Source organism: Giraffa tippelskirchi, chromosome 3 (assembly GCF_054371585.1).
Source record: "Giraffa tippelskirchi isolate mGirTip1 chromosome 3, T2T-mGirTip1v1.2.pri, whole genome shotgun sequence".
Classification (NCBI taxonomy): Eukaryota; Metazoa; Chordata; class Mammalia; order Artiodactyla; family Giraffidae; genus Giraffa; species Giraffa tippelskirchi.
Window position 1 is genome coordinate 35,690,221 of NC_137277.1, and position 23,158 is coordinate 35,713,378.

The 23,158-nt window shown below is 45.8% G+C and overlaps 1 protein-coding gene across 2 annotated transcripts in view; it reads right to left on the bottom strand.

Moving 5' to 3' along the window:
* Positions 1-23,158, bottom strand: part of DNAH2 (dynein axonemal heavy chain 2) — a 101,874-nt gene that overhangs the window by 57,158 nt on the left and 21,558 nt on the right. Inside the window, exons 9-20 of one of the 2 annotated variants that reach the window (XM_081578522.1) lie at positions 22,663-22,820; positions 21,945-22,032; positions 18,789-18,994; positions 18,233-18,362; positions 17,764-17,946; positions 16,535-16,749; positions 3,996-4,142; positions 3,042-3,198; positions 2,551-2,790; positions 2,068-2,256; positions 1,725-1,872; positions 900-1,092 (exon numbers count right to left, since the gene is read on the bottom strand). In XM_081578522.1, the coding sequence (XP_081434648.1) occupies positions 900-1,092; positions 1,725-1,872; positions 2,068-2,256; positions 2,551-2,790; positions 3,042-3,198; positions 3,996-4,142; positions 16,535-16,749; positions 17,764-17,946; positions 18,233-18,362; positions 18,789-18,994; positions 21,945-22,032; positions 22,663-22,820 (2,054 nt within the window). The remainder of the gene's footprint in view (positions 1-899; positions 1,093-1,724; positions 1,873-2,067; positions 2,257-2,550; positions 2,791-3,041; positions 3,199-3,995; positions 4,143-16,534; positions 16,750-17,763; positions 17,947-18,232; positions 18,363-18,788; positions 18,995-21,944; positions 22,033-22,662; positions 22,821-23,158) is intronic. The other variant, XM_081578523.1, reaches the window with a different exon arrangement.

Genomic DNA, 23,158 nt, shown 5'->3' on the forward strand with positions numbered 1-23,158 from the left:
AACAGTGGAAATAGTGACAGACTTTATTTTGGGGGGCTCCAAACTCACTGCAGATGGTGGCTGCAGCCATGAAATTAAAAGACGCTTACTCCTTGGAAGGAAAGTTATGACCAGCCTAGACAGCATATTAAAAAGCAGAGACATTACTTTGCCAACAAAGATCCATCTAGTCAAGGCTATGGTTTTTCCAGTAGTCATGTATGGATGTGAGAGTTGGACTATAAAGAAAGCTGAGCGCCGAAGAATTGATGCTTTTGAACTGTGGTGTTGGAGAAGACTCTTGAGAGTCCCTTGGACTGCAAGGAGATCCAACCAGTCGATCCTAAAGGAGATCAGTCCTGGTTGTTCATTGGAAGGACTGATGTTGAAGCTGAAACTCCAATACTTTGGCCGCCTGATGTGAAGAGCTGATTTATTTGAAAAGACCCTGATGCTGGGAAAGATTGAGGGCAGGAGAAGGCGACGACAGAGGATGAGATGGTTGGATGGCATCACTGACTCAATGGACATGAGTTTGAGTAAACTCCAGGAGTTGGTGATGGACAGGGAGGCCTGTCGTGCTGCGGTCCATGGGGTGGCAAAGAGTTGGACACGACTGAGCGACTGAACTGAACTGACTGTGACAGAACATTCTAGACTCATTTATAAATTTTAAGCAGATGAGGAAATCATTATTAATATGCTCTTTTGAGAAGACTGATGGAGACTCTAAATTGTTGATGTGGTACTTCAGCAGAGAGATTGGTGGGGAAAAATCTAATTGACATTTCTTTTTTCCCCAGCTCTCATTGAATCCCTACCTCCTTGAGAAACAAAGGTCCAGTGCCTTTCTTCTCATTTCCTGCCCACCCCTCAGTCTCCAGGCCAGACCCCCTCCTATGATCCTCACAGCTCCTTACCGGGCAATGTCAGCATCAAAGGAAGAGACAGGCGGGTTGAGGCGCTGGTATCGGCGGATGAAGGAGTCCTTGTTGATCTCCCAGATCTCGCGGTACATGTCCCAGGTCTTGAGGTAGCTCTGCAGCAGGCTTGCATTGTTGGTCATGCCACTGCTGATCTGGGCCTGAATCTTCTTGATGTCCTCATCCCGCTCTTCAAAACCCAGCAAGATACTTCTCACTAACCTCCACCCTGACCCAAGCTCCAGCCCAGCCCCTGGCTACTGCCCCAGAGTCTCCCCTCCAACATCACCTCTCCAAAGAAACACACTCAAATGTGAGTAGTAGAAAACAAAGGAGGAAGCAGAACGTAAAAGAATGACTCTGTTCTGGGGGATTCAGATGTCTCACCTGTTGGTATCCAGGCCTCTTACATCCCAGCCCTGTTACCCAAACAATTCCTTCTGGGTCTCCTCACCCCAAACTCCAAACCCCTTGAGCATCAGTCACCTAATTTTGACCCCTGTCTGTGCCCTGTTTCCCTTCCCCAATCCAGCCCCTTGACCTGGGTTTTCCACCAGCCACGGATACAACTGGCCAGGTATGTCCGGAAATAGCCCTGGTCTCTCCTCCTAGCTCCACATGGTCCTAGGCTTTTTTTTTTTTTTCAATTAACTTTTTTTTTTGTCACGCCACATGGCATGTGGGATCCTAGTTCTGCAACTACGGATCAAACCCAAACTTCCTGCACTGGAAATGCGTGCAGAGTCTTAACCACTGGACTGCTAGGGAATTCCCTCATCTGGTCCTAGGCTTTTGATACCCCTGCACTGGATGCCTACTCACCCACGATGGTGTGGATGGGCTCACGCTGAAACTTGCGCTTGATGAGAATTTCAGGGAGGTGGCGGAAGACGGAGATGGTGGAGAAGAGTTGGTTGCCAATGTCATTGACCGCACTTGCCAAGGTCTGCAAAGTGGGTGAGAACTCCACCTGTGGGAGCACCGTAGAGAGGGCTCAGCACAGGCCCTGGAGGAAGTGAGTTCAGGGCTAGGCAGGCTGGACACCTCAGAACCAGCCTGGAGGCTGTAGGACAAAGCCAATGCCTAGGGCCAAGTCTAAGGATTAACGGAAACTGGCAAAGCGTGATGGTTTCAGGATGTTTGGGGCAAAGTGGTTCCCACCCACCTGGGCCACACCTCCCTGAAGATCATTCTTCAAAATGACAAGCACTCGGAAGAGTGGGTTGGGGGTGGTCTTGCCATCCCCATTGATGGCCTTGGACAGTTCCAACAGAGACCACTTCACATTCAGCCGCAAGGCATCCTCCATCATATGGTCCAGCCGAATCGTGTACAGCATCCACTGCTGCTGAATCTGTGGGAAGAGTGGGGAAGAGAATCCCTCAGGGAAAACCGGGCAGGTCCTGGGAAATGAGAACCAGTCAACAGAGAGGGAAACGAGTTGTTTTAATAGAAAGGCAGATGCCGAGTCCTGAAAGAAGAGGTTGAAAAGCTGAAGGTTGGGTGAATCCAAGGCTAAAGCGGGATGTTTGAGAGGCACACACAGAATCAGGGTGGGGAGGGAGGGGGACAACCAAGAGAAGGTTCTGATGGGGCTGGGGGGCTGGGGGTCTGCTCACCCACAAAGCCCTGGCCACAGGACCCTTACCTCGGGACCGTCATTCTTGAAGACTTCATAGGAGTTGGTCATGATGGCCACCACATCCTGATGCAGGCTCATCAATTTCTGTTGCATAGCTGCCCTATGCTCTCTTTGGTCCTCCTCAAATTCCAGGTCCCTGTAAACCCGTTTGCCGCTGATGCGCACCAGCAGTGTCTCTGATATCTCTTGGGCTCGCCAGCCAATGGTCAGAGTGGACGCCTTGAACTCATTCACGATCATCTGCACCTGGAGTCAGACCCCACCCATGAGGGAGTTTGGGAACAGACCCTCTGGGCCTAATTCCATCCTCCTATCTATTCTCTAGCTAGAGTTACTGACAATAAAAAAAAGAAAAGTCCTTCACTAAACACACTTCATTTCTTTCACACAATTCCCCTGGTCTCTCTACCACTACCCGAGACTTGGGTATTAAGTACCCACATGCCAGCTTTTCAGTCAGCCTCGCAGACCTCTAGGGTCTAATGACCACGGCCTACCTTGCTGGCATGTATGCGGCACTCTGTGATGAAAAAAGCACTGGCCCCTTTTAAGGCCCAGTGCAGCTTCTTGAGCCCAGGGTGGATCTTCTTATCCAGGAACCGGATACGTTCTTTGAACAGGGCCTGCTCGTCTGGGGACAGCATAGCAATGATCCTGTGAGTAAGAGAAGGCCAGTAGCTAATAGGGACGAGCTCAGACGACCTCACCTCCACATCAGGACACTTGGTGGAGGAATCTGAAAGTTCATGGTTCTAGGCAAGGGCTTTCTGATACAACTTTCTGTGATGATGGAAATGTTCTGCCATTTGAGCTGCCCAGTATGGCAGCCACTAGCCACGTGTGACTGTGGGGCACTTGAAATGTGGCCTGTGCAAATGAGTAACTGAATTTTTAACTTTTATTTAATTTTGATTAACTTAAATAGAAAAAACCACATGCATCTAGTGGCTACTGTATTGGACAGCACAGTTCTAGACACCCAAACAAGACTGCTGGTCCTAACTCTTTGGACTTGAAATGGCCTGAGAAAGGTACCAAATTTTGAACAAAGTCTCACTTCAGAGATGAGTGCCAATGGCATTTAGAGGAGGGCCAGAATGGCCTTGCTTGGTTCAACCAACCTTATGTTGTTATGGGCCCATAAACCTAATGCCATCAACTTCCTTCCCAGAGAAGTGACCCAGGCCAACAATATACATGGTCCAAGTGCCTGATGGGGTGGGAGGGGACCTGTTGTTTTGCTCTGTACTCTAAAGATAGAAGACAACACTGCAAGGGACAGGAATAATCGTAGGGCCACATGAGAGAGAACAGGAAACTTTTTTTTTTGAGATGGACAAAATATGAAGGATGTGTACTGTAGGAAATGGACAATATCATGGGGCAGATAAAAGACAAAGAGAAGGCAGGCAGTGGCATGCAGGAGGGCTTCAGTGAGGAGTGAGCCCCACCTGTTGTAGTCCCGAGCGACAAGCAGCAGGTTTTCTCGAAGAATGCGCAGGTCCTCAGCACGTTCAGCCACATTCACCACGTAATGGGGCGTCTCGAACAGCAACCGCTCCCAGTAGTCGATCTCCACAAAGAGGATCAACAGGGTCCTTGAGGAGAAAGACAGGCAGAGCCACTGAGGGGGCTGTGCAAGGGCGCAAGCCAGAACCAACACCAGTTCAAGAGGTATCCGGTTGGGGTGCACGGAGACATTTAAAAGTAAGAAGTGAAGCAGAGGGGCTTCCCCAGTGGTCCAGTGGCTAAGACTCTGCACTCCCCATGCAGGGGGTCTGGGTTCAATCCCTGGTCAGGGAACTGGATCCCACATGCTGCAACTAAGACCCAGTGCAGCCAAATAAATAGATAAAATAAAATAAATGAAGCAGAACCTCTGGGTAAAGAAGGCAACTGGACACGTTGACTTTTGCTCCTCTGCCCAAACCACTAAAACAACAGTAAAGAATGTTTCATTTGTTTAAGGCATAAGCCCACAAATACAAGGAGATAATAACTGAAAACATTTGAAAAGTGGAAGAGCAGATGGATAAGGAGTAGAAGAAGAGTCCTCAGCTGACGGTGGAGATGGCTAAGAATTCCCTCTAAAGGCTCAGGGGGCCGGTAGCTCCAAAGATCTCGGGAAAGGGGTGATGGTGGGACTATAACAAGCAGAACAGCTGAAAGTTTAGGAAGCAGCCCTACTCGTGTCCCCTCTCCTACTCTGCAGAGTTAAGCAAGTTGCCCCTCCTTGCCCCGGTGTAAGACTGAAGGCTTCTGGTCTGGGGAAGCAGTGCAGAGACAAACAGAGGGTCCCTGGACTGGGGACCCCAGGCCCAGTTGCAGGAGAGAGTAACACACTGAAAGCAGGTGCAGTGAGTCACCACATACACATGAATGTTAAGACCCCCACCTCCCCTTCCCACCCAGACACCAGCACTCTGCCACCGGGACCTATATCTTCCGGAACAGAGTTTGAAAGATGGCTTTCTGTGACCTCAGGCCAGCCTAAATGGAAACATGCCGAGGGTGATGACCTCTGGAGTCACCAGGAAACAGGCCATTCCAGACAGGCCTGCAACTGAGAAGTCCCGCTTCCTGCTCAGCAGAGCTCCTAATCAGCTTTCCAGCCCCCGTCCCTGAAATACAATCAGACAACCAAGGGTAGCAGAACGCTGGTCTCTGCCTCTCCTTGCACAAAAGGTGGGAGTCAGTTCAGTTCAGTTGCTCAGTCATGTCTGATTCTTTGCGACCCCATGAACCGCAGCACACCAGGCCTCCCTGTCCATCACCAACTCTCGGAGTTTACTCAAACTCATGTCCATTGAGTCGGTGATGCCATCCAACCATCTCATCCTCTGTTGTCCCCTTCTCCTCTCGCCTTCAATTTTTGCCAGCATCAGGGTCTTTTCAAATGAGTCAGTTCTTCGCATCAGGTAGCCAAAGTATGGGAGTTTCAGCTTCAACATCAGTCCTTCCAATGAATATTCAGGACTGATTTCCTTTAGGATGGATTGGTTGGATCTCCTTGCAGTCCAAGGGACTCTCAAGAGTCTTCCCCAACACCACAGTTCAAAAGCATCAATTCTTCAGTGCTCAGCTTCCATTATAGTCCAACTCTCACATCCATACATGACTACTGGAAAAACCATAGCCTTGACTAGATGGACCTTGTTGGCAAAGTAATGTCTCTGCTTTTTAATAAGCTGTCTAGGTGGGTTTTCTTCCAAGGGGCAAGCATCTTTTAATTTCATGGCTGCAGTCATCATCTGCAGTTATTTTATAGCCCAGGAAAATAAAGTCTGTCACTGTTTCCACTATTTCCCCATCTATTTGCCATGAACTGTTGGGACCAGATGCCATGATCTTAATTTTCTGAATGTTGAGTTTTAAGCCAACTTTTTCACTCTCCTCTTTCACTTCCATCAAGAGGTTCTTTAGTTCTTCACTTTCTGCCATAAGGGTGGTGTCATCTGCATATCTGAGGTTATTGATATTTCTCCCAGCAATCTTGATTCCAGCTTGTGCTTCATCCAGTCCAGCATTTCTCATGATGTATTCTGCATATAAGTTAAATAAGCAGGGTGACAATATGCAACCTTGACGTACTCCTTTCCCGATTTGAAACCAGTCTGTTGTTCCATGTCCAGTTCTAACTGTTGCTTCTTGACCAGCATACAGATTTCTCAGGAGGCAGGTCAGGTGGTCTGGTATTCCCATCTCTTTAAGAATTTTCCACAGTTTATTGTGATCCACACAGTCAAAGGCTTTGGCATAGTCAATAAAGCAGAAATAGATGTTTTTCTGGAACTCTCTTGCTTTTTCGATGACCCGGTGGATGTTGGCAATTTGATCTCTGGTTCCTTTGCCTTTTCTAAAACGAGCTTGAACATCTGAAAGTTCACGGTTCATGTACTGTTGAAGCCTGGCTTGGAGTATTTTGAGCATTCCTTTGCTAGCATGTGAGGTGAGTGCAATTGTGCGGTAGTTTGAACATTCTTTGGCATTGCCTTTCTTTGGGATTGGAATGAAAACTGACCTTTTCCAGTCCTGTGGCCACTGCTAAGTTTTCCAAATTTGCTGGCATATTGAGTGCAGCACTTTCACAGCATCATCTTTTAGGATTTGAAATAGCTCAACTGGAATTCCATCACTTCCACTAGCTTTGTTCATAGTGATGCTTCCTAAGGCCCACTTGAACTTCGTATTCCAGGATTCTGGCTCTAGGTGAGTGATCATACCATCATGATTATCTGGGTTGTGAAGATCTTTTTTGTATAGTTCTTCTGTGTATTCTTGCCACCTCTTCTTAATATCTTCTGCTTCTGTTAGATCCATACCATTTCTGTCCTTTATTGTGACCATCTTTGCATGAAATGCTCCCTTGGTATCTCTAATTTTCTTGAAGAGATCTCTAGTCTTTCCCATTCTATTGTTTTTCTCTATTTCTTTGCATTGATCACTGAGGAAGGCTTTCTTATCTCTCCTTGCTATTCTTTGGAACTCCAAATTCAATTGGGTGTATCTTTCCTTAAACAGAAAAAAGCAACCAGAAGGGAAGGAGAGGGGATGGAGATGCAGAAAGTTGGCCCACCAGCCATCTCACAACCAGTGACCTTCTCCTCCCCACTCAGTGGCCACGCCCTAGAACTCATGTCCTGCCACCTTTAAGGTCAGTCTCCATGCAGATGGTCCCTCCCAAGCTCAGCTTCCTTGCCCATCCCAGTACCTGCACTCAAGTCCTCCCAGTCGACCTTTGATCCCATGGGGACGTTCAGGTCACTGATCCCTGGCCTTTCTTCTTGCCTGTTTGTCCCCTTCTACCTCCATCCCCTCCTCCAAGGACCCTGTCTGTTTCCACTGCTCTCTCACCAGTTCCCAGTCTTTCGCCTCCTTCTTTAGTCTAAGCCACCTGACCAAACCCCATCCCTGGCTCTGTCCACTCTCTTCCCTGCTGAACCCATGTGAAGGTGGCCAAGCAAAGCTGGAGAAGATCACACAACCACATAGATTAGCAGGCTGCACGTTCAAGGTCTCTGGTCCCAGCTGGCCTCTCAGGCTGCACCCCTGGGGTGTCCCCAATCTGCTGTCCCTCCTGTTCTCACAGGGACTGTTTGAAAATCCTCTGCTCTCTCAAACCTGGTCTGCTCCTCTCGCTCTCCACAGAAAGCCCTACCTCTTCCCTCAAAGAAATATGAAAGCCACCGGGGAAGAACTCCACATGCTCCCTGCTCTAAAACTTATAAATGTAACTGACCCCATACCTACGATTTCTTCCATTTACTACAGAAAAGGCCCTCCTTGCATCCAAGGTCAAGTCCTTCTAATCCAGCTTCCCTCTGCATCCTTAGACACCATCTTTTCCAGCTCGCCTACACTCCCAACCTACTCTTTCCTTCCCATCAACATTTAAATAAGCCAAGTTTCTACAATCTTAAAACAAAATCAAAACACCGCCTACCCTACCCTCGACTCCACATCCTGGCACCACACTGCTTGCCCCCTTCACAGCGTGCCTTCTGTGAAGAATCGGCCTCCTGAATCCTTTCCTTTCTTCTTGTTCCTCAGTCCCCTGAGAGCTGCCTCCCACCTTCCCCACTAAGTCTGCGTTTTTAAAAGATTTTTTAAATTATTTATTTATTTGGCTGCATCAGGTCTTAGTTGTGGCACACAGGATCTTCAGTTGCCGCATGCAAACTCTTAGTTGCAGCATGTGGCATCTAGTTCCCTGACCAGGGATTGGGGGCATGGATGGAGTCTTAGCCACTGGACCATCAAGGAAGTCCCTAAATCTGCTTCCATCTAGTTTGCCCAAGATTCCTCATAGGACTTCTTGTAGCTACACTCTGAGAACCTCCTTGGCCTCACCCTCCCCTGTAAGTCTCCACATCTGGTGGCCTCCTCTCTGCCTTCCTCCCTGGCTTCTGAACCTCGGTGCTTCTCTCGTCAGCTCCACCCATCAGGACAAGCAGCCTTTCCTCTCCAGGGTCCCTTGGAAATCTCATCCAGCTGACTCTGGAGATTCAGCAAAGCATCCGCCTCCCCCACGGCTCCCTGGCATGCCAGCCCCTCGAGGTCATGCACACCCAGCACACTAGCCTTGGGTGACCTCACCCACTGTGAAGCTTCGGCTGCTTCTCTCAGCCGAGGACACCTGCATCTATGCAGAAATGGCCCCACCCCACTGTCTGGACCAGAACTACGTGTCCTCCCTCACCTCGACTTTCCAATATCCAACCAAGCACCAGCTCCTTTGGATTTCATCATCAAAAGCAAAGTTCAGGAATTCCACTTACTCCAAGGCAAGCATAGTTCTAATGCAATGATAAATCGCAACTGAGTTTTGGCCTAAAACAGTTGGGCGAAAGAGCGAGTGGTCCATCTACAAGAGTCACTGCTCCAGGGTTCCAGGCGTTTGCTGCCAAATGGGATGTGGGCTCAATGTGATTTCAAGAGAGGCCAGAAAGTGAATTTTTATATAAAGTCTCCTTTCAGTTGACAGATAGTTCAACTGAAAAATATAAGTAGGAGGGCTTTTGGACTGCTGGCCACATTCTTTCCTTGACCTAGGTGACAGTAGCAAAGGTGTTTATTTTATACCTATAGGTTAAATTGAACATGTAGGTTTTAAGTAATTTTCTATATGTATGATATGATCTTTCATAATGAAAAAATGTTTTAAAAGGGAAAAGCTGGACTTTCCTGGTAGCAGAGTGGATAGGAATCCATTTGCCAATGCAGGGGACATGGATTTGATCCCTGGCCTGGGAAGAGAAGCCCACACAACACAACAAAGAATAGCCCCCACTTGCTGCAATTAGAGAAAGCAACAAAAGACCTAGTGCAGCCACAAATAAAATTAATAAGCAAATTTTTTAAAAGGAAAAAACTATTTTAAACAAGGGAATTAGTTGTAAAAGGGACTGGGTACAAAATTAACTTATTAAAATCAAAGTTTTCCAATATAAAAACTATAACCAGTTCAATATTATCGTGGAGAAAAAGAGACCGATGATAATTAAAACAACAAAAATAAAATACCAAAAATTAAGGGATCATCAAAAGATGTTAATATATATTATCACATTTCTTGTTAGTTGGTTAATATGTATGAAAAATATCTTATGAACAAAAGAACAGGACTTAAATAAATTGAAAGAAAGAAATGCTGTTCTTGGATAGAAAAGACTCAAATCTTAAAGATGTTCATTCTTTTTAAGTTAACCTATAAATTTAACACAATCTTCTTCCCCCCAAAAAATATAGGAATAGGACTATTTTGGGGAACTAAACAAAGAGATTCTAATGTGCTTATGAGAAATAAATATTTAAAATATTCAAGAAAAAATCTAAAAAGGAGAGTAATGAGGACAATAATAAAAAAAATTTGGTCTCTACATATGAATAAATAGACCTATCAGAACAGGATAGTGAATCCCAAAATAGACACAGACATACTTGGGAATTTGTTATACTATAAAGATAGCAGTTCAATAAATGAGATTGGGTCAACTGACTAGCCATCTGGGGATAGATTAAAAAAACACAAAACCACTCAAGTTGCATCTGCACTTCTTTCTCTAAATCAAAATAAACTGCAAATGGATCCAAGAACCAAATGTAAAGACTAAAATCACAAAATGCCAGAAGAAAATATGTAATATTTTAAACATTTTTACATCTTGAGTAAGAGTCATTTGACTTTGTAAATCTATGTGTTTTCTTCTTTTTTTTTGAAAAAAAAAAAAGAAATCGCATTTTTTAATCACAGAGGATAAAAAGCCCCATAATTTCAAGACACTCTGATGAAGCTTTATATCCTGAATAACACCAAGATGTTATCTTAAAAGAACACTGAGGTGAAAATTTCAGAATATTTTGTCTGTTCTAAGCAAGCATTAAAGTAGCAATATAAGACATGACATCAAGTTTTCCACCTTTACTGGAGAGGACTCTACCAAGGAAGGAAATTATTATCAAGCGCTCATTTGTGATATGTGCTTTAAGAGACTGTGGACAAAGAAATGCTGTTTTTCACACCTTGACAATCTTCACTGAAGTATGTGTTATTTTTGAAACTCTGTCAAAATTCTTCGAAGTGAAGAAGGCTCTCTCAAATAGGAATGAACAGCAGATCACTGGACAGTTAAGGAAAGCCTCCAACGTAAAAGAGAGCAGCCAAAATGAAGGGAAACTGCTTTCAATCTAGAATCCCACATCCAGCCAGGTGACTAACAGGTGTTAGGCAGAAAACAGTTGTTGTCAATCACGCAAGAATTCAAAAAATTTACCTCCCATGTACCATGGAAAGCTACTAAAGAATGTACTCCACCAAAGTAAGAGCATAAACCAAGAAAGAGGAAGACAAAGGAAAGGGGGAATCAAACAAGAAAAGAGGCTCAGGGAAGTCCCAGAGTGACACCTGGCCTCAAAACCAACCAGTTGGACTGAAGAAAGAGGACAAGGGAATTCCAGGAGGGATAGCGCTAAGTTCAATTCAGTTCAGTTCAGTTCATTTCAGTCGCTCAGTCATGTCCGACTCTTTGCGACCCAATGAACAGCAGCACGACAGGCCTCCCTGCCCATCACCAACTCCTGGAGTCCACCCAAACCCATGTCCATCAAGTCGATGATGCCACCCAGCCATCTCATCCTCTGTCGTCCCCTTCTCCTCCTGCCTCAATCTTTCCCAGCATCAGGGTCTTTTCAAATGAGTCAGCTCTTCGCATCAGGTGGCCAAAGTATTGGAGTTTCAGCTTCAACATCAGTCCTTCCAATGAACATCCAGGACTGATCTGCTTTAGGATGGACTGGTTGGATCTCCTTGCAGTCCAAGGGACTCTCAAGAGTCTTCTCCAACACCACAGTTCAAAAGCATCAATTCTTCGGTGCTCAGCTTCCTTTATAGTCCAACTCTCACATCCACACATGACCACTGGAAAAACCATAGCCTTGACTAGATGGACCTTCGTTGGCAAAGTAATGTCTCTCCTTTTTAATATGCTGTCTAGGTTGGTCATAACTTTTCTTCCAAGGAGTAAGCGTCTTTGAATTTCATGGCTGCAGTCACCATCTGCAGTGATTTTGGAGCCCAGAAAAATAAAGTCAGCCACCATTTCCACTGTTTGCCCATCTATCTGCCATGAAGTGATGGGACCAGATGCCATGATCTTAGTTTTCTGAATGTTGAGTTTTAAGCCAACTTTTTCACTCTCTTCTTTCACTTTCATCAAGAGGCTCTTTAGTTCTTCTTCACTTTCTGCCATAAGGGTGGTATCATCTGCATATCTGAGGTTATTGATATTTCTCCCAGCAATCTTGATTCCAGCTTGTGCTTCATCCAGCCTAGCATTTCTCATGATGTACTCTGTATATAAGTTGAATAAGCAGGGTGACAATACACAGCCTTGACGTACTCCTTTTCCTATTTGGAACCCGTCTGTTGTTCCATGTCCAGTTCTAACTGTTGCTTCCTGACCTGCATACAGGTTTCTCAAGAGGCAGGTCAGGTGGTCTGGTATGCCCATCTCTTTCAGAATTTTCCACAGTTTATTGTGATCCACACAGTCAAAGGTTTTGGCATAGTCAATAAAGCAGAGGTAGATGTTTTTCTGGAACTCTGTTGCTTTTTCAATAATCCAGCAGATGTTGGCAATATGATTTCTGGTTCCTCTGCCTTTTCTAAAACCAGCTTGAACATCTGCAAGTTCACAGTTCACGTATTGCTGAAGCCTGGCTTGGAGAATTTTAAGCATTACTTTACTAGCGTGTGAGATGAGTGCAATTGTGCGGTAGTTTGAGCATTCTTTGGCATTGCCTTTCTTTGGGATTGGAATGAAAACTGACCTTTTCCAGTCCTGTGGCCACTGCTGAGTTTTCCATATTTGCTGGCATGTTGAGAGCATACGTGACAAGTCAGATAGCAAAGGAAAATATTATCCAAAGGAATTTTATTGGTTGGTCTAGAAGAATTAATCATAGTGAATAGTGTGCTAACAAAAATAGTGAGGACATTGTTAGTTCTAAAAAGAGCAAGTGTCATACAAGCAAGGAGAGAATTGGAACAACAGAACATGACTTGGCTCCACAGTAAACAATACTAACAGATCATATTAAGAAAAACACTGAATATCAGTTTAACCACAAATTCTATCATAGCTATACTAGGAGGGTGGAGGGGTGTAAATATGTACAGGAATACTTCTAGTAACAGAATCATGTTCTTCAAGCTGGAGGCCTTGAATTTGACTCTGTCAACATCTTGGTAAGCTCGCTTGGATATATACTATCCAACAGTGCACTAAATTGTTTCTTCATTTCCTCATCTTGACAAGATTTTTCAAAATAACTTTAAACCAAATTATCAAATTTTAACTTGTCAGTCAATAAGATGAATTTGAAAAACACCTTCCCAATGCTGAGCCAAAAACTCTATGAGGACCTTTTTTCACAATGATGCTCAGGCTTAGCCAGAAATTTGTTAAGAAGTTTCTGGAATGCAAATTTATTTTCCTGATATATAAAATTTCTTAAAAAAAATAAAATAAAATAATAAAACCAGTCTTGGACTTCCCTGGTGGCCCAGTGGTTAAGACACTGCACTTCCAATGCAGGGGGCATGGGCTGGATCCCTGGTTAGGGAACTAAGATCCCACATGCCTCGTCGTGGCATGGTCAAAAAATTTTTATTTTAAAAAATCAGTCTGGGGAATTATTTTTGTAACATATTTTCTGTTTCCTTGGACAAGTGCTCAGGCAATGGAGCCAGGGCAGTAGGCTGACTGGGTTTGGTACTGACAGCCCAGAATAAACTGACCTGATGGAAAAAGTGCTGTCAGACCAGAGAAAAAAGGAGGAAAAGGAAGTCCCAGTCGCAAAACACCGTCAGATGCCAGTGTCCCTTGTCCTGCTCTGGAGAAGTCCTGCTACACAGAGGAGTTGGCTACTTACACAGCGATAACACAGCTCTTTTCAGCCAGGGTACAGACACCATCTGGAATACGTTTGTGTTAAGTGCAATCTGTAAGGCTGGTCTGGCTGTAAAATGTGGTAAAAGCCAATTTGGACTTCAGAGTTCAAATATTTGGGATAGAAGGTGGGACAACAAAACCCTTTGTAAGATAAGATCAGTGCTATTAGGGACTGGAAGTCTCCCAGAATGGAGGGAGAGTCAGGTAATTCTGAGGACAATCAGGGCATTTGAAGAGCATGCTTATTTCAAGACCTTATCTAGACCATGAGCTCGAAAAAGTAGACTTGATAAGTTATCTGCCCCTCGTTGGATGCGTCATATGGTTTAGAAAAGCTGAAACTGTCTTGGATGTCTTTACTGGTTTAATGAGCCCAGACTTTTCAAAATCCTTCCCTGTGATCATGGTTTTTTGTTTTTTCCCCCATACATTATTTACTGGATTGAGGTAGTTTTATCTTAAAGCCACAAAATGTAAAGCAGCTTATAACAGATCCCTCTAGACAACAACTGCCAAAGGATCAGGGTACCTCTTCTCTCTGGAAGAAGTGTTTTAGCCATTATTTGGGTTTCTGCTAAACCCAGGCCATAAATATTTGCCCCAAAATTGTCTTCTTAAACTCTGCTATAAAGATTATGCAAACGGTGTTTGAGATAAATATCCAGTGTGTCTCTCGACAAGAGATGATCACGGCAGACAGAAAGCTGTCTCCTAAGCTTATCAGGGCTACATGGCCAGGTGCTAAGCTTGAACGTCAGGTGGACACACCGCGGTGGGGAGAAGGGAACAAGACTCAGGGAGTCCAGGTGAAAACCCCCAGCACAGAATGTTCAGGACCCTCATGGAAACCATACAACTTCTATGTCTATGTAGTGTGGGTTGATGGATTAAATTATGGTACAGTCGAAGCATGGGATGCTGTAAGCCATGAAAAGTAATTATGCAGTTCTGTACACACAGAATGGAAAATCTCCCATACATATTGTTAACCTTAAAAAAAGCAAGTTAAAAAATGTTGTTTATAGTGGGATCCTGTTTTATGTGTGCAGTGTGTATTTTTAATTACATGGTAATCATGATTACCTCTAGGGAGTAGAGCTGTGTGCTGGATTTTCACTTTTTCCTTTATATTCTTCTATACATCAATCTCTCTTTTTCTCTTCTTTTACAGTGAGCATGCACTACTTCTGTTGTTTAAATTCTTTAATTTAAAAAGTAAAAAAAGAGGGACTTCCCTGGTGGCCCAGTGCCTAAGACTCCTTGCTTCTAGTACAGGGGGCCTGGGTTCCACCCCTGGTCAGGGAACTAGATCCCACATGCTGCAACTAAAGACCCAGAGTTCCATAGCAAAGACCCTAAGACCAGGCACAGCCAAAGAAATATATTTTTAAGTTAAAAAGATTCTAAAAATTAAAAAAAAAAAAAAAGATTCTAAAAATTAAAGAAAAATAACCATATGAAGCATATGAAGCATATGAAGTAGGGGGAACGTGGAGTGATAAATATATATATATATATATATATATATATACACACACACCAAATCTTTAAGAGTGATTATCTTTGGGGGAATTTTGTTCTTCCTTCTACTTTTCTGTATTCTGCAAATTTTCTAAAAGGATCAAGAATTTTATAATAGAAAAAAATCAAATAAATCATTTTGAGAACACTTCAGATGTATAGAATAGTGTGAACAGTATGCTACTATTCATATTAAAAAGTACTTAAGAGATTTCCCTGGCAGTCCAGTAATTGAAGCTCACACTCCCAATGCAGGAGGCTCAGGTTCAATCCCTGGTCAGGGAACTAAATCTCACAATTACAGATTCCTACATTCTGTGTACCACAACTAAGACCCAGTGCAACCACATAAATAAATATTAAAAATAAATCTTATTGTTTATTTATGAGGCCATTTTATAGGATCCTGCTTGGCCAAACCTCAAAAAACCATGAGCCCTATCAAAGCAGATCTCAACATCCCTCCCTGGTCAAAGGTTTATATCTCAAACCTCTTATGCTCTGGTCTTCATACCCTGCTTGTCACCTGCTTCCTGATCCATGTGGCTTCTCATCTCTCTGTCCTTCTCACTGCTGCCTCCCCCTCACCCCTCTGACCTGACACTCAGCACTGTCTCCCCCTCTTCGTTCTTTTGCTTCAAACATCATGTGTCATCTCCTCCCAGTTAGGTTGCTTTTGGCTCCCAGGACAGAAACATTCAATCTCTCTGTCCACCTCCACACAGGCCCTCTCTGGCAAAGCCCCTTCCACATTTTCCCCAACAAATAAGGACATTCCACAAGTTAAAGCCAGTTCTAGAAGCCTGGCAAGCCACTCTTACTATAGGGGCTCGCTGATGACAAGGAGCCCAAACCAATCAAGTAGAAAGTGACTTCCTTCCCATTAGGAAAACGTTGTCATCAGAAGGGTCGTCATCTCCATAGACAGTCGCCTTACCCAGTTCCTTCTTTATTTCTCTCTCCCGCATCTTATCTGGGAAGGAGGCAGGGCTCCAGGGTAAAACAGTTCACTTACAGAGCAACAGGGGGCAAGGACATCGTCGCTGGACACACCCCCTGTGCCTATCTTGGTTCTTAGCACATGGAAGGCAGTCACTATGTATTTTTGAATAACTAATAAATAGACTGGTTAAACTGAAAATCCTGGTGATATGAGAATGTCATGATCCTACAACTATAGGAGAGGGTGTGACCTGAGAGCCCCACTGACTCTCAGGAAAGCCCCTTCGGTGGCTCATGGTTGGGACGATTTCGCTGAGCCACTGTGGCCACCTAGTGGCAGGACACCTACATCACTGGTGTAGTAGGTGACAGTGGATTTTCTATTTTTAATCAGTTTTTTTTTTTTTTTAAGACTAAGAAGTGGGAGGAAACATATTACGGGGTAAGAGAGAATCAGAGGAATGGAGAGGAGAAACCAGGAGGCAGGGGTTAAAACTCTCAGGAGGGTTGGGGAAGGGGAAAGGCACCATAGAAAGGACGAGCAGAGCCAGAGAGGGGTGGGGAGGGTCTCCTACTTGTCAAAGTTCACATCCAGCATGCCCGCTTTCTCCTGGCTGATTCGTAGCAATGGCGTGTCCAGCCGCCGAATGCAGTCCTTGTCCAGCGTGGCTGTCCAGTCTTGGAAGGTTTTTCGCACCAATTCATCAATGGCCTGAACCATCTGCTGATAGGTGTGCACACTCTCCTCTCCGGTCCCGATGTGGGGCAGGAAATGAGCACTGGAAAGACACTGTGGAGGAGAACCAGGGACGCTGGGATCCACCTGCCACGTTCCTCCGTGTTATCATCGCCCTGAGAGCCCTATTCCCCTCCCCAACACACACACCCCAACTATATGTGTAAGACAGGGCATGGAGATCGATTTTGACTACTCAGAGGGAAGGGGGAGCCAGAAGGAAAGGTGAGAGGAAGAGACCAGGCACAGCGAGAGAGGCAGTCAAAATGAAGACAGGGAAGGGGAGGGTGCGAGGAATTTGGAGAGTAGCATTGTCATATACGGGCTTCCAAGGTGGCTCAGTGGTAAAGGATTCACCTGCCAATGCAGGAGACCAGGAGACATGGATTCGATCCCTGGGTGGGGAAGATCCCCTGGAGAAGGAAATGGCAACCCACTCCAGTATTCTTGCCTGAAAAATCCCATGGACAGAGGAGCCTGGGGGACTACAGTCCACAGGGTCACAAAGAGTCAGACACAACTAAGTGACTAAGCACACGTGCACACATTGTCACACATACACTACCATGTGTAAAATAGATAGCTAGTGGGAATCTGCTGTGTAACACAGGGAGCTCAGCTCAGTGTGCTATGATGACCTAGGTGGGTAGAATGAGGGCTGGGTGTGGAAGGGAGGTCCAAGAGGGAGGGGATATATGGATACACATAGCTGATTTACTTTGCTGTACAGTAGAAGCCAACACAACACTGTGGAACAATCATACTCCAACAATAAAATAAGAAAGAGAAGCACAGACATTCAGCTTGAGGAAAAAAGTTGGGAAAAGAAAGTCAATTACAGGAGGTGAAGGATTTAAGAGACACAAGGTCAAAAACAAGCATGAGCCCTTCCTCAGGACAGGCCAGTTCCTCTGACACGCCCCCTGCACCCACCTAGTCTCAGGTCAGGAAACCTCGCCAGGGAGATGCTCTGGATGGGCCCCCAGGGTTCCCACCCACCAGCCTGGGGCTCAGTCTGCAAACTCTGTCGTGGCACCCAGACCAAGTTCCAGGAAAGGCCAGGCTTACGTTCATGACTCTGTCGATGCGACGCCGTAGGATGCGCACCCAGTGGGCCTGCCCTGAGTACTGGGCCATGTAGGGCTCCAGGTAGGGCCACTTCTTGTTCAGCTCACGATTTACGAGTGCCAGCTCACTATTGAACAGCATATAGAGGTCCACGGCCTTCTTGTCATATGTTCGCTTGATGGCCTGACGAAGAAGAGGAAGTAAATGACACAACCAGGGATATGGGGTCCCTGCAGCTCCCCATCCTGGAAGAAAGCTAAACCCCTGCCACGGGAATCTTGCCCCCAAGCCCTCCGGGTACCAGGGGGAGGGGGCAGGCAGGGACAGAGGAAGAAAAGAAGTGCTAGCAGTTTAGGACATGGGCGAGAGCACAAATGGAGGTTGGACGGCGTCTGGAAGGACAAGGAGGATGTGAAGGAAAGCTCAAGTGAACCAGAGGTGGAGGAAGGAAGCTGGTGGGCTGTCCCACCTCTCGGGCTGAGAGCCGGTGGAAGGTATCCAGCAGCAGCACCCCGTGCTCCACATCACAGACTAACTCGAAGGCCGAGGTGATCAAGTTCTGAGTCATCACCTCCAGGTCCTTGACTCCAGCCCGGAACCTGCACCGTTAGAGGCATGTCAAAGGGCAGGCGCCATGGCCTGGCCTCAAGAACCTCCCCTGAGTGCAACTGATGTTTTACGTATGGAGGGCATCCTCAGTGTCGGCAGTGAGCACTTCACACACGGGAATCCATTTAGTCCTCAAAACAACTCAGTGGGGTAGGCTGTATGGCTAACCGTATTTTATAGATGAGGAAACTGAGGCCCAGGCTGGTAGAGCAATCTGCCCAGAGTCATATTAACTAGTCTGTGGCAGAACCGGGATCCAAGGCCGGAAAGGCTGGCTGTGGCACCCTGAGTCTGAGCAGCCACCGTGCGCTTCCCCTGCTTGCCCCTCATTTCTGACCTGCTGCCCCCACACTCCACTCTGGTCTCCCCTGCCCCCCTTCCCTGTCTATGGAGGGGGTGGTCTGTGATGCTCTCACCTATTGTAGTCTTCATGCCAAGAGGTGTTCTTGACGTCCAGGATGCCCCCGCGGACGGCTCGCAGCACGTGCAGGTTTTTGTGAAAGATGTCTTCAATCTCCAGCAAGTTCCGTGTTATCTGGGGCCCCTGGGCACCGAAGAAGCAGGGGAGGGGACCCTGCTTTCCATCTTCCCAGCGGGCAAAATGGTACTGACAGTCACATACCTGCAAAGAAGTCAGCATGAGGCTTCCTGCTCTCCTGTCTGAGTCTTCCTGTCCCGAGTTCTTTGGTTTAGCTTGTGTTGTGGTTGTTCAGTTGCTAAGTCGAGTCCCACTCTTTATGACTCCATGGACTGCAGCATGCCAGGCTTCCCTGTCCCTCATTACTGGTTTAGCTTAAAATGGCTAAAAAAACTAAGGAGGACCCACCAGATGCAAGGGGCTTCTGGGGTGAATTTTAGCTGCACAATGAAATATGAAAAAATTTGACCTCGGAGTACAAAATGAAGCAAGGCAAAGGCTAATAGATTTTGCCAACAGAACACACTGGTCATAGCAAACACTCTCTTCCAACAACACAAGAGATGAATCTACACATGGACATCACCAGATGGTCAATACCAAAATCAGATTGATTGTATTCTTTGCAGCTGAAGATGGAGAAGCTCTATACTGTCAGCAAAAACAAGACTGGGAGGTAACTGTGGCTCAGATCATGAACTCATTACCAAATTCAGACTTAAATTGAAGAAAGCAGGAAAAACCACTAGACCATTCAGGTATGACATAAGTCAAATCCCTTATGATTATGCAGTGGAACTGACAAATAGATTCAAGGGATTAGATCTGATAGACAGAATGCCTGAAGAACTATGGACCAAGGTCCGTGACATTGTACAGGAGGCAGTGATCAAGACCATCCCCAAGAAAAAGAAATGCAAAAAGGCAAAATGGTTGTCTGAGGAGGCCTTACAAACAGTTGAGCAAAGAATAGAAGCTAAAGGCAAAGGAGAAAAGGAAAAATATACCCATGTGAATGCAGAGTTCCAAAGAATAGCAAGGAGAGATAAGAAAGCCTTCCTCAGTGATCAATGCAAAGAAATAGAGGAAAACGATAGAACGTGAAAGAATAGAGATCTCTTCAAGAAAAATTAGCGATACCAAGGGAACACTTCATGCAAAGATGGGCACAATAAAAAATAGAAATGGTACGGACCTAACAGAGGCAGAAGATACTAAGAAGATGTGGCAAGAATACACAGAAGAACTATACAGAAAAGATCTTAATGACCCAGATAATCACGATGGTGTGATCAGTCACCTAGAGCCAGACACCCTGGAATGAGAAGTCAAGTGGGCCTTAGGAAGCATCACTATGAACAAAGCTAGTGGATGTGATGGAATTCCAATTGAGCTATCTCAAATCCTAAAAGATGATGCTGTGAAAGTGCTGCACTCAATATGCCAGCAAATTTGGAAAACTCAGCAGTGGCCACAGGACTGGAAAAGGTCAGTTTTCATTCCAATCCCAAAGAAAGGCAATGCCCAAGAATGTCAAACTACTGCACCATTGCACTCATCTCACATGCTAGCAAAGTAATGCTCAAAATTCTCCACGTCAGGCTCCAAAAGTACATGAACTGAGAACTTCCAGATGTTCAAGCTGGATTTAGAAAAGGCAGAGGAACCAGAGATCAAATTGCAAACATCCGTTGGATCATCGAAAAATCAAGAGAGTTCCAGAAAAATATCTATTTCTGCTTTATTGACTATGCCAAAGCAACAAACTGTGGAAAATTCTTAAAGAGATGGGAATACCAGACCACCTTACCTGCCTCCTGAGAAATCTGTATGCAGGTCAAGAAGCAACAGGTAGAACTGGACATGGAACAACAGACTGGTTCCAAATAGGGAAAGGAGAATGTCAAGGCTATATATTGTCACCCTGCTTATTTAACTTACATGCAGAGTAAATCATGTGAAATGCTGGGCTGGATGAAGCACAAGCTGGAATCAAGATTGCCAGGAGAAATATCAATAACCTCAGATACACAGATGACACCCACCCTTATGGCAGAAAGCAAAGAACTAAAGAGCCTCTTGATGAAAGTGAAAGAGGAGAGTGAAAAAGCTGGCTTAAAACTCAACATTCAAAAAATGAAGATCATAGCATCTGGTCCCATCACTTCATGGCAAATAGATGGAGAAAGTGGAAACAGTGAGAGACTTTATTTTCTTAGGCTCCAGAATCACTGCAGATGGTGAATGCAGCCATGAAATTAAAAGACATTTGCTCCTTGGAATAAAAGCTATGACAAACCTAGACAGCATATTAAAAAGTGGAGACATTACTTTGCCAACAAAGGTCCATCTAGTCAAAGCTATGGTTTTTCCAGTAGTTGTGTATGGATGTGAGAGTTGGACCATAAAGAAAGCTGAGCACCGAAGAATTGATGCTTTTGAACTGTGGTGTTGGAGAAGACTTTTGAGAGTCCCTTGGACTGCAAGGAGAACAAACCAGTCAATGCTAAAGAAAATCAGTCCTGAATATTCATTGGAAGGACTGATGCTGAGGCTGAAGCTCCAATGCTTTGGCCACCTGATGTGAAGAACTGACTCACTGGAAAAGATCCTGATGCTGGGGAAGATTAAAGGCAGGAGGAGAGGAGAGGACAGAGGACAAGATGGTTGGATGGTATCACCAACTCGATGGACATGAGTTTGAGCAAGCTCCAGGAGTTGGTGATTGACAGGGAAGGCTGGCGAAGAGTTGACTCATTGGAAAAGACCCTAATGTTGGGTAGGATTGGGGGCAGGAGGAGAAGGGGACAACAGAGGATGAGATGGTTGGATGGCATCACTGACTCGATGGACATGGGTTTGGGTAAACTCCGGGAGTTGGTGATGGACAGAGAGGCCTGGTGTGCTGCAATTCATGGGGTCGCAAAGAGTCGGACACAACTGAGGGACTGAACTGAACTGAACTGAACTGGAGGCAGTGATAACAAGCAAGAGTCTCTGAGCACAGGATTGTGGCCAGGTGCACAGCCACGTGAGAAGAACCAAAGAGGCAAGTTCTGTGTTTACCCCCAGCTCCAGCTCCCCCAGCTCCTGGGCCAGGATTCTGGAACATCTGCTGTGGGCTCTCAGTCTCCCTCCCTGACAGTCTTCCTACCTCGATGAGGTCCTTGCAGCGTTGTACAAAGGCATCGACCTGGGCAAATATGCTGGTCTGGTCTAGGACCCAGCCCCGGGTGGAGAACCTGTTGGGAGAAAGACTGACCAGTTGGAAGCGGGAACACGAGGCATCTACCTACCCAGGCCAGGCTAGAACCAAGAGTTCTGGTTCAAAGGGAGCCTGAGAAAATGAGACCCCAAGAAACAGTTTTTCTAATGCCAAGTAAAGAAAAACAAGGTGAGGAGAACCAGAGAGAAAAAGAAAACATCTTGGTTCTAAGAAAAAGTTTGGTGGTGGTGGTGGTGGTGGTGGTTTAATCTCTTAAGTCCTGTCTGGCTCTTACAACCACATGGACTGTAGCCCTCTAGGCTCCTCTGTCCATGCGATTTCCCAGGCAAGAATACTGGAGTGGGTTGCTATTTCCTCCTCCAGAAAAGAAAGTTTACACACAATGAAACTTTAGACTTTAGGGCCAAGGAAGGAGGAAAAGACCAGGAAGGATTCCTGGGTTGAGGGAGGGGAGGTTACTTAGAGTTTGGAGGACCCAGGACTGGGAGCTAGAATATCTGCATCCAGAGAGAAAACTCAGACCATGTAAAAACTCTAGAACAAAAAAATACAATCTACAGGCTTAAAGTACTAGCAAAAGGGCTCAAAATCTCCCTGCTCCAGTAGTGACAAGCGGTAACACACAGGATGTCCAGGTATGTCGTACTGGGTATGTGTCTGCACAGCCCGAAGGTAGTGGTCCTTCCAGGCGTGACAGCAAGAGATGCAGCCGTGTAGGTCCTCCTTGCTAGAAATGACGTAGCCCTCAAAGATGCGGTCCAGGGAGATGGCATGGCAGCACAGGTGAATGATCTCATTGCTCATCTGTGGGAGGAGTTCTGACAATCTCAGTTCACAGCCTTAGTTGCACCGACCCTCTCCTGGAGCCCCCAAGACTGCGCCTCGGGTCTCGGGCTCCTACTTCTTGATACCCACGGCTCCTCTCAACCCTGGTCCTCCACTGCTGGCACGGCAGCACCTCTGGGTTCCACCTCATTTGCCCGTCTCATTTTCAGCCAGTGCTCAGCTCAGCGCCCTTTCCCCACTCTTTGCCCCTCCCCCAATGAAATGTGCCGGGTTCTGCTCCTCAAAAGCAAGTGTTCCTTCCTATATCTGCCTCTCGCTCACTGCAAGGTCCACCTTTGGCAATGAGAAAGAGCAGG